Source organism: Sphaeramia orbicularis, chromosome 12 (assembly GCF_902148855.1).
Source record: "Sphaeramia orbicularis chromosome 12, fSphaOr1.1, whole genome shotgun sequence".
Lineage (NCBI taxonomy): Eukaryota > Metazoa > Chordata > Actinopteri > Kurtiformes > Apogonidae > Sphaeramia > Sphaeramia orbicularis.
Window position 1 is genome coordinate 33730143 of NC_043968.1, and position 17821 is coordinate 33747963.

Below are 17821 nucleotides of genomic sequence, written 5' to 3' on the forward strand. Positions count from 1 at the left end.
AGACGAGGACACACACACACACATACACACGCGCACACACACACACACACACACACACACACACACACACACACACACACCAGCGTATCTGTCTTGTAAACAGCTTAAACAAAGCTTCTCTAACTTAAAATAAACACATTCTCCTGGTCCACCGTGCACCAGAACGGGCAAATGGACCTTTTACAAGCAAGGTGTGTGGGTGTGTGTGCAGCTCAGCCAAAGGTTTCTTTAAGAGCAATTCTCGTAATGCTCTTCCCACCTGAAAAATTTAATGCTTTCCCTCTTCTATCTGTGTGGCAACCATTGTGGGGCAAAAAACGGAGAAATCTGAGCATGTGATTTTCACCTGCGTAACCCGATCAACTCATCCATCCATCCATCTATCTATCTGTCCTTCTGTCCATCCATCAGCTTCTGTCTTATTTTCACAGATCTGCATTTGGGTCTCATTGTAGAATTGAACATGCTTTTGCCCTCCTGCATTTGAGCTGTGGAATGTGCATTGACCTGACTTCAAGGGCGTTACAAGTTACCATTTGGACAGTCCCAATAAATAACATGCACACACAGACACAAATACTGCCAGGTCAGGCAATCAGGGGCCACCACCACTCACACACACATTCCTAACAGACATGGGGGTAAGAAGACAGGATGTACACACACACACACACACACACACACACACACACACAGCCTTAACTATTAGAGGTCTGAAGTTCAATATTCTGTAACATGACACTTCAGTTTCAGTTCAAATCTGTATCATTTAAGTGTTTCTTCCTTCATACCTGTCTCCCTGCTTCATTATTCTGCAGGTTCATCAGCGTTCGGGCATGCTCAGGTGAACCACGTGGGTAATTCTTCTCCCTCTCCCTGGCGTCCACGAACTCCCGGGCAAACCTGTATCCATAATGCACGTTGTCTCCGCAGCCGCCCCACAGCCAATCACGGGGAAGGTCACGAGGTCGGGCGGCTCGGCTGCACCCACAGGTAGACAGCTCGCCTTCACGGCACGCCCGACTGATGGCGTTGACCACGCCAGCGGCGCTGATGGCGTAGGTGAAGGCTGTTTCTCTGGAGCCTGATGGAGAGAAAACAGAAGGGTTGGTTTAAGGATTGAAACACACAGTTTGTTTCTATTTATGGCTGTCATTAATTTAGAGGTTTGGATTGTGTGTGACTGTTTGTTCATTCACCGACAGGAAGCACGAGTAGCTGCTCAGGTTAATGCACCCCTCACACACAGCAAACAGCCCCACACCCCACTTAACCTAACAATAGACAATAGATGTTATTTTAGGATTTAACTCTGTACCTGGTGAAACTCAGCAGCTTGATCCAACTCAGAATTCCACAACACATATTCAGGATTTCATAAAGTTAATGCTTCAGATGTCACTTTTTCCAAATAACTGCACTTGCCTTCATTCTATTCCTCTCCCAATTACCCCCAATAGTAGGTACATAGTTTTGAAGTTTGCTGTAGACCCAAAACTACAAGTTCTTTCTAACAGATGCAATGAAAACTGTCATCTTGATTTCCATGTGACCAGGAGCAAAGAGATAATGTCAATTTTCAACTTACAGGTCAAATTCTGATGTAGATGTATTATCTATGCTCATTCTACATACAAATGCTTATATAACATCTTTACATGGAGAACAATACCTGGTATTAGGTTTACTAGTGATCTACTAATAATGCTGCATTTGTGATTAATCTACTGTTCTTTTAATTGTTGACACACAGCAGTGAACTGATTTTCACTATAGATTAACATCATTTTCATATGGAATACACAACACAGCCTGCATATTCTCTGCAGTAATACACAAAACATTTCAACACACAGAGAAAAGGTCAAAGATGCTTAACAGGTAGGACATTAAGCTGTGAAACTCCACAATTAACATGTGAACAATAAAAGGTGTCATGGTATTTCTGGTTGAGGAGGCATTTACTGAGATCACAGGAAGTTTTTATTACTTTTAATTTGCATAATGCTTACCCTTTGGCAATTTTTGTAGTGACAATAGGAATGACTTCAAGGATGATCTCATCGTCTTGTTTAGAAAATATCATTCTCTCATTTGACTGCACTTTGACTGGAATGAAATGTGGTTTTTATAGTGACCCAATAGACCAGCATATATGCACATGTTTTACTTTTGCAGTGTATAAGTTTAGTTACAATAGCAAATACATTTTGCTTCTCAAAGTCACAGACCGAGACCTGTTTTTGTGGTACCTGACCTGTATTAGTTTAATTATCTTTAAGTATTTCTATAATATTGGTCAGAATCAGGTGTCAAACATCATGTGACTCAGGAGTACCTTGATTTCATCCAGTTCATTTATAGACAAAATTTTCACAAAAGTACTAATAGTGTCAAAACATGATGTGTATGTATGTATATATATATATATATATATATATATATATATATATATATATATATATATATATATATGTATCAGTTGTGAAAAATAATCATTGAACCCAGAGATGATGGTCTTGGTCTCACTGGGTTAGGGACTTGTTACGATCAGCTGACATTAGACATCCAAATACTACCTTAAAGCATCTTATTTGGTCTTAATAAATCACCTTCCAGTCTCGAAATGTTTACTTAAACTAACATATTGGCACATTCAAAGTCTAGAGCATTAGTGATTTAACCCATAAAGAAACAAACATCCACCATCGACCAAAACCATCCACTGATCCAAAATGTTTAATACCTGTTGATCCACTAATCCTATCAATTCATGTAAATAATTGGTATAAAATGCAGTTTGTCATCTTTTCATGGTCATCAGATATGATCCATTTGGATGTTCAGAGGCTCTGTAGTTACCATGGAAACACTGTCATCTTCTACAACATTGATTCACCAGTAAAAACCATGGAGTTGGATCAGTGACAGTGGATGGAGACACTTTATATTCAGTTAATGATATATTTTATTAAAAAAGTCACTTTTTCTTCAGTTTTTTTAAAATATAATAACCTTCAACTTTTCATTTGAGTTTTTATGAACCTCTACAGGATCAGTAAATTAAAGATAGGAAAATACTTTATTTTCACTTAAAAATGCAACATACAGAGGATAATATAAGAGTCAGTGGTGAAAAATCACTTATGAAAGGTTAAATATAGAGAAAATATCATATGGGAACTACCACAAAAGTAACACTGGGTCTTTATGGGGTAAAACGCAGTTTGTCATCTTTTCATGGTCATCAGATATGACCCATTTGGATGTTCAGAGGCTCTGTAGTTATAATGGAAACACTGTCATCTTCTACAACATTGCCTGACCAGTTAAACCCATGGAGTTGGATCAATGACAGTGGATGGAGACACTTGATTTATATTCGGTTAACTCTTTCATGCATTAATTATGAGAACCTTAATCAAGATATTTTTCCTGAGTGATTTTATTCCTCTTTAGGCATGAAAAAAAAGGAAAATTTTATGAGCCTATTTTTCATGGAGTTGCAAAAATGTCCACTCAGCTGAAGAAGCAAAGAAACATGTATTTACTGATATACTGCATGAAAACTATGAAATAAAAAACATTTTTAATGCTGCTAATCTGATGTTTTTTCACATTTTAACATACCTGCATGGAGATAATTTGCAAAAAAAAAAAATACCTTTTTGTTTAAAAACAAAATAGTTAATCACAGTCTAATAACAATTAGCTTTTTTTTTTTTTTTTTTACACTCAAACATGTTTCTGCAGATCAGGTTTATCTAGATCAGCAAATTTACAGTAATGGTGTGAATTACAGTGTATGGGATGATGCATAAGCATATCCACTGTGTTGGCTGATATGGAACTAAAACAACAAAATCCATAAATGTATAAGAGAACAGCTTTGAACAGCTGTCTACTGTAGTGACCACTATGCATGAAAGGGTTAATGATAAATTTTACTTAAAAAGTCACTTTTTCTTCTTTCTTTTTTTTTTTTTATACATATATAATAACCTTCAACTTTTCATTTGAGTTTTTATGAACCTCTACATGATCAGTAAATTAAATATAGGAAAATACTTTATTTTCACTTAAAAATGCAAAATACTGAGGATAATGTAATAGTCAGTGGTGAAAAATCACGTAAGAAAGGTTAAATATAGAGAAAATATCATATGGGAACTACCACAAAAGTAACACTGGGTCTTTATGGGGTAAAATGCAGTTTGTCATCTTTTCATGGTCATCAGATATGACCCATTTGGATGTTCAGAGGCTCCGTAGTTACCATGGAAACACGGTCATCTTCTACAACATTGATTCATCAGTAAAAACCATGGAGTTGGATCAATGACAGTGGATGGAGACACTTGGTTTATATTCAGTTAATGACATATTTTACTTAAAAAGTCACTTTTTCTTCAGTTTTTTTTTTTTTTTTTTTTTTTATGTAATAACCTTCAACTTTTCATTTGAGTTTTTATGAACTTCTACATGATTAGTAAATTAAATATAGGAAAATACTTTATTTTCACTTAAAAATGCAAAATACAGAGGATAATATAATGGTCAGTGGTGAAAAATCACTTAAGAAAGGTTAAATATAGAGAAAATATCATATGGGAACTACCACAAAAGTAACACTGGGTCTTTATGGGTCAAGATTTGTCTAAATTCCTGTCTTACATTTAGTCGAGTAGTTGTGTTTTGAGGTGGATAGTATCACTCGACGCTGCGTTAAAGCCTAGAATCAACATCAGCCAGACGGTCAGGTAGGTATGCATGCATGAGGCGTGTGAGCTATTCATGCCGACTTTTAGAAGCAGTAGCCCGGTCATAATGGTCTTACAAATTATGCAGCAGAATAAAGCGAGAGGCAGAAAGCGCGTATGTGGTTTATGAGACTTTCGGGTTAGGACTTCAAATAGCAGGTCCGGATCTGCCGGCTCGGTGTCAGCTCATCAGCGCATTTCAAAAGAAAAGCCGCAGGACAATGGGCCGACTAACACCTCCATATAAACCTGGAGATAGACTGACTGTCAATAGAAACACAGGCAGAGAGCGACGGAGACAGAGAAGGACCATCTTACACCTCATCTGACTGCCCGCAGCGGATTTGACACGTATGTGTTGATGAGAGGTTTCCCACATCGCCCACTGGGAATTAGACACAAGACACTGCCCCGAGCTCTGAGCCACAGTCCCATATTTAATCATTAAAATATTAGTCTTTAATTAAACTCTTGTTTTTGATCACGTCCTGTTTTTATTTTAACCGACTGACGAAATTACGCATTCGATTGTGCGTGCGTAAAGTTTGGATAAAATATGAACCTGGATCATTCTTTTGGGAAGATATCTCAGAAATGTATATGTCCGATAAATAAATAAGAAAGGAAGAAATTACTAGAAATAAACACTTTTCTTGTGTGTATACAATGATTTTTCTGCATATTTTCACAACCCTTTCTATATTTAACCCATAAAAACCCAAACAACCACTGGCGACCAAAATCATCTACCAATATAAAATGTTTAATAACTTCTGATCCACTAATTCTATTAATACATGTAAATATTTGGTGTAAAATGCAGTTTGCCACCTTTTCATAGTCATTAGATATGACCCATTTGGACGTTCAGAGGCTCCGTAGTGAACGTGGAAACACCGTCATCTTCTACAGCATTGATTCACTAATAAAACCCATGGAGTTGGATCAATGACAGTGGATGGACACACTGGGTTTATATTCAGTTAATGATGAATTTTGTTGAAAAAGCCACATTTTCTGCATTTTTCTCTGTTTCTGATATTATGACAGCTTGAATTTGAGCTTTTATGGACATCTACATGATCAATAAATTAAATATGGGAAAACACCGGATTTTTTATTGAAGAAACAAAAAACAGAGGATAATATTGTAGTAAATGATGATAAATTGCTTAAGAAAGGTTAAATAGACAGAAAAATTCATTTGGGAACTGCCAGAAAAAGTAACACTAGGTCTTTATGGGTTAAACTAGCATCTGCACAGACCAAACACAAGTCTGTTTAGGAATTGAACATGATGCACAGACTTATCCATCTCAGTTCTGTCAAACTTTCAGCAGCATGATCTTCACTGTCCATTTCTGTATTTTACCTGGTTACACAATGCAGCTGTTGCCAATTCCATTTCTTATTGTTTTGAAATGTCTTTTGATGATTCTCTCATTTGTCAAAGCACTGGAAGCAAAATGTGTTTCTCAAAGATGCCATACCTCTTATACTGAATGAAAAAAACATGAGACATCTGACTTCAAGTTTCGGATTTCCTTTGTGACAGTAGACTCACCGATCTGCATGACCCGTCCAAACACAGATGTGTTATCCACAGTGCTGCAGTTCCACCTCCTCTGCCTGAACTGGTATTGGCACTCCTTGATGCCTGTTTTGGCTCCATCTCCAATGTAGATCATGTGGTCCTGATAAAGCTGGCAGAGCTTCCTCTGACCCTGCAGACCACGCAGCAGTGCACCAGAGATTAGCAGAGATTAGTTGGTTAACGTTCTGATAATTGAGGACTCCCTCTGAGTAAATTCTCTCTGTATTTGACCACTTCCTTAGAGTCTGTGATAAGTATGAAACAGGAACAGGCAGGCTTTAAAGGTGATTTAACAGCCTATATAAATCTAAAGCACACTGTGTTTTCCATCTTACCTGTGAGAGACCGGACAGCTGACTGCACAGAGGCTGAGCTCCTATGATGTACATCTCTGGCCGCTGAATTGGGGTCAGGGCCATTGACCTGAAAGACAGAGACCATATTAAGTCTGGGTTCAAACTAATAATCTGTATCTGTTAAGCTGAAAGGGAAGAGAGACAGACAGTGATATACAACTCTATCTCTGAGTGGAAGGTATAGCACTGCAGAGGACAAGGAGCAGTCAGATTTTAATAGTACAAGTACTCATGTATATCTCTGCATCCACTTTCAACCTCTCAAGTTTTTAATAGCATTTTATTTTGGTCCACCAAATTAAAAAAAAAAAGGCTGAAAATAATATGTAATGTGGCCACAAAACTCTCCTTTTCTGTAGATAATGGAGCCATATAATGTGAAACATAGTAGAAAACTGGATATGGAGGACAGCTAATAATAGCTGCCCCATACACCTGGACATTTGTGCATACTGTTTTTGAATCAATGAAATGAGAGGAATAACAGTTTCCACAGTCTACACATTCCTAAGTATTATAACAATGCACACAAAAAAGCAAACTAAACAATTTTGACGCGTTTTGTAAGTCAAGAACAAGTGTGGCTAATTGATGGTCCCATAGGCCCAACAGCAGGCCGCCATGCAGGCCATTTGGGGCACAGCCAGGGTAAATATTGTGACAGAGCCTTCACATTTGTTCCATTCAGTGTTAGTGCTCTACCACAGGACTGGAACATCACGGCATGACGCAAAACAACCCCCCAAAACACACACACACACACACACACACACACACACACACACACACACACACACACACACACACACACACACACACACACACACACACACAGGCACAAGTGGCAAGACAAAGTTAAGTCTTAAAAGTCACACATGTCATCTTATCTAAAATATTAAAAAAAGGTCTGAGAACTAGTAAGACTGGGCTAAATTTATGCGTCAAAACACAGGAGTAGTCCGTTTTAAGGCTGAAATAATTCCTTCAGGTGAAAATGTATAACAGGTTGTAACCAAGCACACTGACTAAACTTATGAAAAAAGATTAAGGAAGTTTTAGTTCATAAAATATTCAACTGAAAATCTGCTTTGGGTGATTTGTCAGCCGCACTACCGAATGTCCACCACCTCTAACGGCTCGGATACTCACCACCATGAGTTGGCATCCACCAGCAGCAGTTGGGAGCTGCAGAACAGGAAAGTGACTGCCAGCAGCAGATGTCGGATGGCACCGGTTCGCCGTCTCCGGACAGGCCTGTTGTCCATGGTCCGCCGCGTCGCTGCCACACAACAGCTCCTGAAAGTGCTCTGCTGTTGAGACATGGGCAGAAAATAAGGATGCATCCTGTTCACTGTTGTTTGGTCCTCGGGCTGAGACGCAGTCCTGAAAACGTGGTGATGATGTAAACTGGAGCACTTTATTCTATTAGTCCAACAACTTTTTTCGTCTCTCAATCAAGATTGGAGCTGCCATAAAAATACCATTTGTTCCAGTGTGTTTGGATTAAAAAAAAAAAACGCAGTGTTAGTCGATACCAGTCAACCTGGAATTACATTTGCAGAATGTTTCCAAACAGGTCCAAAAGACCGGAGTTGTAAAAATATATGTGCATCAAGTCTCTTGGATAAAACACCATGCGTAAAATGAGAATCTGGTAACTAATTTACGCACGGACACGAAAAGGCGCAAAATCAGGGTAGTTTAACTCGCTTTGGTCCTTGAATGAAAATGACGACATAAATCACATCTTCAGTTTTAAAAGTGCGATCCGTTGTTAAGGAGATTAAAACGCTAATTGAGCAGCAAAGCGACTGTTCCTTTTCCTTCCTGTCCTCTCGTGGTCACTCCACATCTCTCTCTCTCTCTCTCTCTCTCTCTCTCTCCCTATAGTCAACACTCCTCCTCTTCTCAACCCCCACTTCACCCCAGAGACCCCCCACCCCACCCCATCCCTCCCTCTCTGGTTTATGACCATACATTGCGCGCACCACTATTTATGTGCGCAAATGTGTGCGCAGAAAACACCATTTGCGGTCAGCTAAAACAAACCTGCAAGCACCTGAGATGTATCAGACCATGCGTTCAGTTAGAATAAAGTGGGGGGACATCAGCTGCAACCTTTGGCATCATGGATACGGGTTATTTGGAGAGAAATATCATCGACTTATGACCAAGCCTATTACAAATTTTTAACTAGGTCCTGTTCATCATTTCTCTCTGGTCAGTGCAGTGTAACTTTAAAGAAGTGAACCATACACACTGGTTTATGCAGTCTATTAATGTGTGTATTTGTTGGTTTTCATGCCATTTATTGACAAAAATAGTGGCAACGTATTTCTGGTGGATGTTCAGAGTAAAATAAGATCTGTGTAGTAAAGCAGAATAGGCCAAAACCGACCATAGAAAGAAAGGCACAAAGGACAGACTGAGAATTACAAGCCTGAGTGATGGGGGTGATGGGGGGAGGGGGTTAAAACCTCAATCAAAGTTCACGTGCGTCAAATTCCTTTTATTAGCTGAAGTGAATAATTTGTTTGAGTAAAAGGTGAGTGCCTCAAAAACCCATAATCCCCTCTTCTTTGGTCTGCGAGAAAAGGAGGCAGCCACCAACACACCACTACCAGCCTATAAACACACACACAGACAATTGCGCACGGACGCACACGCACACACACTGACGGCCAGGAGTCCTGAAAAGTCCAGGAGTAAAGAAAAGGCGTGTTGAAGCGAGCACTCCTCGATTCATAACCTGGTCAAAGACAAACTGCTGGTTGGGTAGGTGGGCGGTGAACCTGCAGGGAAACACACTCTTTGATCTGACTCAGTGCGTTTCCAAAGATTGCATCCACATCCACTGGTGGGCAAAGGAAAAGATTAGACCGGGGGCCCCCCCAGAACAAGGTTAAATCGGCCACTGAGTTTCTAAAACGCTCATAAAAAAAATCCAGGGAAGGATGTGGATGATCCATTACGGTCCTACTACAAGTAAGAGGTAGATGAACCCTTTAAACCCTAAGCCTAAAATTGTCGGGTCTTTTTTTTTTTTTTTTTTTTTTTTTTTTTCTTATTTTGACTATTAAAAGGTTGGAAAATATGCTGTGATTGAGTTTGTTTGCCCATATTTCCAGAGCACTTCTTTTTTTTTTTCCTCCAGATCTTTCAAAATCAAACATTTATTTACAATTTTCTACATATTATAATATTGCTAAAATTGCTTCCAGCATGTTGTACCCAAGTGCAATACGGGTGCTGAACACATTGCAGTGACAATACCTCAAATAAGGATATATATTTAACATATATCCTTAGTGTCCAGGCAGGGTCAAAGTGCAATATACAGGGTGGGGAAGCAAAATTTACAGTATTTTGAGGCCGGAATTGAAAGACAGTGTATGACAGTTTATTGAAAGTCATGAGAATTTATTTGCCACAAGAAAATTTACATAACAGAAAATGTTTTTATTCTATGTGTCCTCCTTCTTTCTCAATAACTGCCTTCACACGCTTCCTGAAACTTGCGCAAGTGTTCCTCAAATATTCAGGTGACAACTTCTCCCATTCTTCTTTAATAGTATCTTCCAGACTTTCTCGTAATAGTTTTGCTCATAGTCATTCTCTTCTTTCCATTATAAACAGTCTTTATGGACACGCCAACTATTTTTGAAATCTCCTTTGGTGTGACGAGTGCATTCAGCAAATCACACACTCTTTGACGTTTGCTTTCCTGATTACTCGTATGGGCAAAAGTTTCTGAAACGGTATGGATAATAGTGTTAGGTATGATTATGACATCAAAATATGTTTGGTTTCAAAACAATTGACGTAGTGCCTGCTGAGAAAAAACAACTAAATGTTCATTGTAAATTTTGCTTCCCCACCCTGTATATTTATCTCTACTGTTTCTTGGTTGATTGACGTGCTTGTTTTTATTCTGCGTATATATATTTACACTTTTCTTTTCTTTTAAAGTGTTTTACACTACACACCACAAGACAGTTGTCTCGTTTAATTTCGTTGTACATATGTAAAATGACAATTAAGGCATTCTATTCTATTCTATTCTATTCTATTCTATTCTATTCTATTCTATTCTATTCTATTCTATTCTATTCCTCTCCAGCTTCTAGTACAGGCATAAGTGAAATCACCATAATGATTCAATAAAACCTATAAAGTGCAACATCTCAGGTTTCAGAAACCGTTGGAATTTTTCCAATTACACAAACAGTGAAAGTTCCAGCCATCCAAACTGTATATGCGCAGGATGTGTCAGCGGTGACACGTCAGGTTTTCAAGAATTAAAACACAAATGGGCAGAATATTCAGTAAAATGTAGCGCACTGAAAACATCAAAATACAAATAAATATTCCATTAAACGTCTCAGTGTCCTAATCTGTATGTGGTATAGTTGTAAAGGTCACCTGTAGGATTTCTGCGGGTGTTTAGTGGAGGGTCGGATGTCACTCGTCTGCATGATAATAGACCCTCAGCTATGTTAAACAGACGCACACAGCTCTGTGAAGTGACATAAACAGGCTGCTCTGAATATACATCTGATTGACCCTGGGCTGCTGTGACTGGGAGGACTGGGAGGACTGGTTTGGGGTCAAAGTCAGGTGAATGAAAGACTCAGATGCATAAACCTGCAACACTAAAACCGGTCAGACCGTCCAGTTAGTAAAGAGAAGAAGGTGGATTTAGATGGTGTCTTCTAGTCTGTCCACCTGCCACCTCTGACTGTGCATAGAGGAGGTGATGCACCTTGGAGGAGGTTGTGACTCACACGATTTTTACGCTTCATGAGGTATTGTGACAACAGCGCCCTCATGTGGTTAATAAAGACACTAGTTTGTCCCCACATCCATTCAGTCTTATTTATTTATTTATATTTTAATTTTATTTTATTTTATTGCGAACATGCAAAAAACAAAATAATAATAAAAAAACCAGCAAAACAAAATAAGAAAAAAAACAAAATAATATTTAAATGAACAGAATCTATCTTCAAGTACGAGCAAGTCTGAATTTGCATGGTTGAAAAGGAGTAGGAAGAAGTATAAACTAGGGATGTGACGATTACTGGTATAATGATAAACCGTGGTAAAATTCCCAATGGTTAGTATTACCGTTTAAATTCTAATTATCATGATAACCATGTTTAATTACCACACTTTCAACACAAACTTGATATGGAAAATGGTCAAACAATGGCTATAAGGTGCCATCTTTAATGCATATTTGTGTGTTTGATGTTTACATGTTAATATTTGAATGTTTCTGCCAACAGAAAGTACATTGTGCCTATTATTTTGTTTATTTGTTTGTTTGTTTGGGGTATTTTTTTCAAAATACAACTTGGTTAAATTATTTCAGGTTGTGTATAAGTACTTCTTGAACATTTTGAGCACATTTCATCAATACCGTGATAATAATGACAACGGTGATAATTTTAGTCACAATAACCTTGATATGAAATTTTCATATCGTTACATCCCTAGTATAAACTTATTTAATCCTAATCCTCAAGTACTTTTACAACTTTATCAATGACTTAATTCAGGAATCAAACAATACATTTTTCTCAATTTAGCATTCAACCCACAACTAATACATAATACAGTAACTGAGTTATACACAACAACATTATCATGGCAGTACATACTGTACATACAAACAGAGATCAACAGTTTAACAATTTTCTTCAATAATTACAGTATATTTATCAACACAACAAACAGCCCTCATAATCATTATTAAATACTGTACCTCACAAGAATCAAGTCTTTATATCTTTTTTTAATGCTTAATTATGTTTGATATTTTTAATTTTATTATATTAAAACAGAAAGAGGACATTGCATTACTAGTGATATCATTAGATTTGCAAAGTTTTATCTAAAAGGATCATTATAATCCCATTTCCCCAGCTCTCACTGTGACTTACACAGCACACACTTTGTTTTACACCGGTATATCCAACTATGTATAACCCTAAAAGACCAAGAGCATCTACTGATCGAAAATGTTTAATAATTTAATTCCATTCTGGACTAACATATTTAAAACTTTATCAGATATGTTGCATAAAGAGTTGAAATCTGATCCATTTTTGGTTGTACTCAGACTCTAATCAGTTTGCAAACACCACCGTTGACTGCTATCTCATGCACTTATCAAAGCAAAATACTTGTTTTGTTGTTCTGGAAAAAAGCAGAAGTGCCTTCAGTTAAATTATGGCTGGAAGAAATAGTTAAACTCTCTCATCTGGAGAAATAAACTACACCAGTTCAATAAGGTTTGGCCTCCCTCTCATATATGATAACTCAACCTGAATAGTGATACAATTTATGGTGTGATAAGTCATAAGTCCTGGGATGGGGGTTGTTAAGGTGTGTGTTCCATTTGTTTGCTTTCTTCTGGTGTACTTTTGGTTTGTTTACGCTGTGTTTAATTTTTAAAATTAGGGCAAATTGCAATAATCGATATTTTTGTGATTAATTCCTCAATAAAAAGACTGACAAAGAAGAAAATGTTTAATAACTTCTGAATCTCTAATTCTGTCAATACATGTAATTAATTCAGGTAAAATGCAGTTTCTCAGCTTTTCATCTGCATCATGTCGACCCATTTGGGATGTTCAGAGCCTCCATAGTGAATGTGAAAACACCATCATTGTGTACAACATTGATTCACCAATACAATCCATGTAATTTGACACATGATAGTGGTTGTAGACACTGTTTTTGATATGTGGTTACTATACATTTTGCTGAAAATTATTATTATTATTAAATAATTATCTAATCTATTGTATGTGCAGGCATCTGGATCTTTATAAATGCTGGACTGGTGATGGCTGTGATGTGCCTAATGAAACACAAGGAGGAGCAGTTCATCCACAGTACACAACACAGCCCAGGAATTTAGGTCTAAGAGGAGGCAGAGGTGGGAGAAAAAACTTAGACCAAGTAAGATAAAGTAAGAAAGAGGAAGGAGGGAAAACAGAGAGTAAAAGAGAGGGAGTGTCCATGTCTTATATAGAGAGAAAGAGAGAGACAGGGCGAGAGAGCGAGAGAGGACTTGTCCCTGGAGGATATGAGCAATAGCCATGCAACAGGGAGCAATGCCTGAGAAATTCAGCAGCTCCTCTCTGGATTAACAGCAGCCTCACTTTTTATTGCCTACAGTGCCCGCGTACAGCGAACGAACCAGCCAGCTCCTCCTGCAGGGAAACCAGCTGCAGTCTGCTGATGAAGTCTGCGCTGATCCGCTGGAAGCTGATCGTGCCAAAAAGCTAAACGCCAAATTCTAGAAATGAGTATCATGTGAAAACTGATCAGCCTCTGGTTGTTAATGAAAAAAGTGTCTGTACAAACAGCCTCTTTTCTATTGTCAAAACTCTTACAAAACACATTTTAAGCCTAGATTTATATTATTTTGCATGCGTTTTTACATCCCCTGCAGTGTCACGTTTTTTCATGATGACTAATAAGTTGGGTTAAACTGAATAGTTACTCAGAAATGAGACAGCTATTAGTAAAATCTTAGTACGATTCAACACATTATATACATAGGACAAAAAGGATGTTGTTAAAGAATTAAGTTGCATTTCATTATGACAGATATGTTTTTAAACTAATCCTTATAAATTAATATAGAATATGTCTGTTGTGCAGTGACTCATCAATACATGCTATTAATCCTCAATTCAGAAAGTACATCCATCCATCCATCCATCCATCCATCCATCCATCCATCCATCCATCCATCCATCCATCCATCCATCCATATTATTTAATTATACCAAAAAAAGATCAGAACAGACATGGTATGGGAAGATTTTGCCAATATCCCACCCCCTTCTGTTTATTTCTGTTCTTTTTATTTTCAAAAACACATAAACACACGTACACATGTGCAGCAACAAACTGCCAAATGCAGCTGGCTGAGAGGATATTTACTGCTTATATTGTCCTCATGTTCACACACACACACACACACATACACACACACGCACACACACATACACGTACACACACACACACAAACACACACACACACACACACATGCACGCACACACGCACACACCCCAGGGGAAAATGCAGTGGGACTTGGAAGCAGCTGAGAGGGGCTTTGGAACGGCCTCGGGCTTCATATCAGTGTCTTTGTTTTTTCTGTTTAATACATGTGTGGTTGCATGTTTTCTCTTTTATTCTTGTTTTCCAACCTTCATCACTCTATCATCACTTTCTATCACCCTATCCCTCTTCTTTCCTCCCCCGTTTCCTTGTCCCCTCTCTCTTTTTTGTCTCCAGTGTTCGTCACGCCTGCTCTCCCCTCTCCTACTCCTCCTTCACTCACTCCGTCTCTGTTCTCCCTGACTCTGTCCATCTCCTCCCTCCTTCCCTCCATCCATCCTTCTGTCAGCTGGCAGAAGATGAGTCATGCCTCTAGCTGGGAGGCTAAAACTCTCTCTCTAAATATATCTTCTCTTTACTTCTCCTCCCCACCCTTTCTATGTCTTTTTCTCCCTCTATCTCCCCGTCTCTCTCACACTTTCTTGCTATGTATCACCATCTGTTTCTGTGCATCTTTTTGCTTTGTTCTGGCACTCTGCTACCAAGCGTTTTCCTCCTGCCTCTTTCTGTTTCTCTCTGTCATTCTCACGTCTTCCAGCAATTTATTGTAAAAAGCATCTACTGGTATGCTAAATGTGGAGTATACATATTGTATATGTATGTCTGCCTGAGTTTATCTGTTCATAATGACAGGACTGGTCTGCTTAGTCTACTTTTGTTTTCTTCACACACACACACACACGCACACACACACACACACACACACACACACACACACACACACACACACACACAAGTCCAAATGCTTAACATTACATGTAAAGCACAACAAATATTAAGTAGATGACGTGATAGTCTCCACACAATAGCATTTGTGAAGAAGCTTAATTTTTTCAATTGCTGTTGCCAAAGTCAAGGATAAGCTTTCAGTCTCAGCTTTTAATGGCTCTTCAAATACTATTAAAAACAGAAAATTGGGCATTTTCAAGAGAACATTGCAAGATTAATCTGTCGAAAACATCTCTACAATCTGAAACTCCAGAGCAGTTTTGAAATTGACTTTGTGATGAGCTTGTTTTGTCATATGCACTCAATTATTGAAAATGATGTACATGTGTGGCTCTGCTGTGTGACGCTGTGATTTAGGTTGGCTTCTGAGAGGAGAGTGTTTCTTGCCATGAACTGCACTAATTTAAGTCAACCATTACAAACAGATGCTAAAAGCATGAATTGCAAATTAAATTATTAGATTTTACTCTTATGTAAAACACTTATAAACCAATGTAAATGCAGTATGACGGTGATTCTCCAAGCTGTACGTTAATATAGAAGAAAAAGACAGGTAGTAGGGTTTGAAAAACACTAAATGTGTATAAAAGAATAAAATGCTCAGCAAGGAGAGGTGGAGTGCATACAAAATAAAAGGGCAAAGGGCTATCACTTTAGTTTTTTTTTAAATTTCTTTCATTTTTTCCCTTTTTTAAAAATCTGTTTTCTTTACATTTTTTTTCCTTTTTCACTTGTTCTGCTATAGTTAAATTATTTGTTTTCACAAGATCAACTAGATTAGTCTCCCATGATGCATTGAGGTTTTAAATTTGAGCACATGTCTTATATTATGCCTGGCGAAGACACTGTGTCGTCCATATGTGTTGGCAATGGAGTCCCTATAGATACTAAAGGACTTTTAGTTTTGTATTTGAGTGCCTCTGACTTGTTTTTTTTTTTTTTTTTTTTTTAACATTTTGAAGGTTAGTTTTTCACTTCAGTCCATTTTGCTTTTTATGCATCTCAATATGTTGTATAGTGAGTCTAAATCAGCTCTGACCCAGTTTGGCACTGGTCTGGAACCCTATGAGAGACTCACTCCCTGATCAGAACGCCCAGGGAGAAGCCACTAAGGCTGGGTCAGATCCCCTGATTCCCCCTGGTCCAGTGGAGCTCCACTGGTCAAACTACACTGGTCTCCTGATCCCTTCCCTGGAGAAATTAACACACACACACACACACACACACACACACACACACACACGCACGCACATGCGCACGAACACACACCCACACGCATTGAGGGAGAGTCAAACTTGTACAAACAGATTTGTGCATACCTACTCACACAGACACAAATACACAAACACTGGCGAGGCTGAAAGGCACCAGTACACAAATACCAATGCAAACACACATTTTTGCATTCTGCCTCACTCAGCCTTAGAGACATGCTCCCTCACACACACAGTAAGGAAGTGAATGGCAAAATCTATTCATCTTCCTTCTGGGCATAGAAAACTCAAATTGTAAAATTATTCCCATTTGCCAAGAGATCAAAGTCAGGAATCTTCACATACAAACTACCATGAGGAGGGCAACACAACACAAAACTACGGTGAAGATCAGAGCAACTTTCACACATTCACAGCAGATTAGGTGGTGCAAGTCTTGGCTAGTGCAGCCTGATTTACTGTGCGTCTCTGATTTGATTCAACTGGCCTATAAATCCACAGGAGGCCTTGTACTGAGTGTCAAGTCAGAAAACACACACATGAAAACCTGCTTGGATGTCATGTGAAAGCATTAACATCCCATCTTATCAGTCTCTCAATGACCTAAATGCTTTCTCTCTCCTTATGCTACCTATTTTCCTTTTATAAACTGTGGTTGATTTATACACATAAAAACAATAGATTTCTTTTTGGACGAATTATTCTCAGGTCGATTATAATTATCCTGTATATGTGTCCTACTCTTCTAGGCGTCATCTCTTTGTGTAATGAACTCTGTGACATGAAACTGTTAATGTTTAATTGCTAAGAAATGTCTGTGTATAGAATGAGGGATGACACTGATTTGATTCACAGCTCCTTGTTTGTACTTGAGTTATTTGCTAACATTTAAAGGATTAAACTACAAATCTGATGTATATAAATTGTGCACCCAAATTTGGACTTAAATGTCTGCTTATCTAAAATGTCTCTGCTGTAGGAGTACAGCTGGTGAGTACTGAATCCTTCTGGCTGCACATTCAGTCACT

The 17821-nt window shown here is 38.2% G+C and overlaps 1 protein-coding gene across 3 annotated transcripts in view; it reads right to left on the bottom strand.

Moving 5' to 3' along the window:
* Positions 1-17821, bottom strand: part of wnt5b (wingless-type MMTV integration site family, member 5b) — a 106279-nt gene that overhangs the window by 7478 nt on the left and 80980 nt on the right. For 2 of the 3 annotated variants that reach the window (XM_030149746.1, XM_030149747.1), the window contains 4 exons: positions 7860-8020; positions 6690-6777; positions 6325-6484; positions 792-1084 (listed from right to left, as the gene is read on the bottom strand). In XM_030149746.1, the coding sequence (XP_030005606.1) occupies positions 792-1084; positions 6325-6484; positions 6690-6777; positions 7860-7975 (657 nt within the window). In that variant the 5' untranslated portion in view covers positions 7976-8020. Of the gene's footprint in view, positions 1-791; positions 1085-6324; positions 6485-6689; positions 6778-7859; positions 8336-17821 lie in introns of those variants that run through there. The other variant, XM_030149745.1, reaches the window with a different exon arrangement.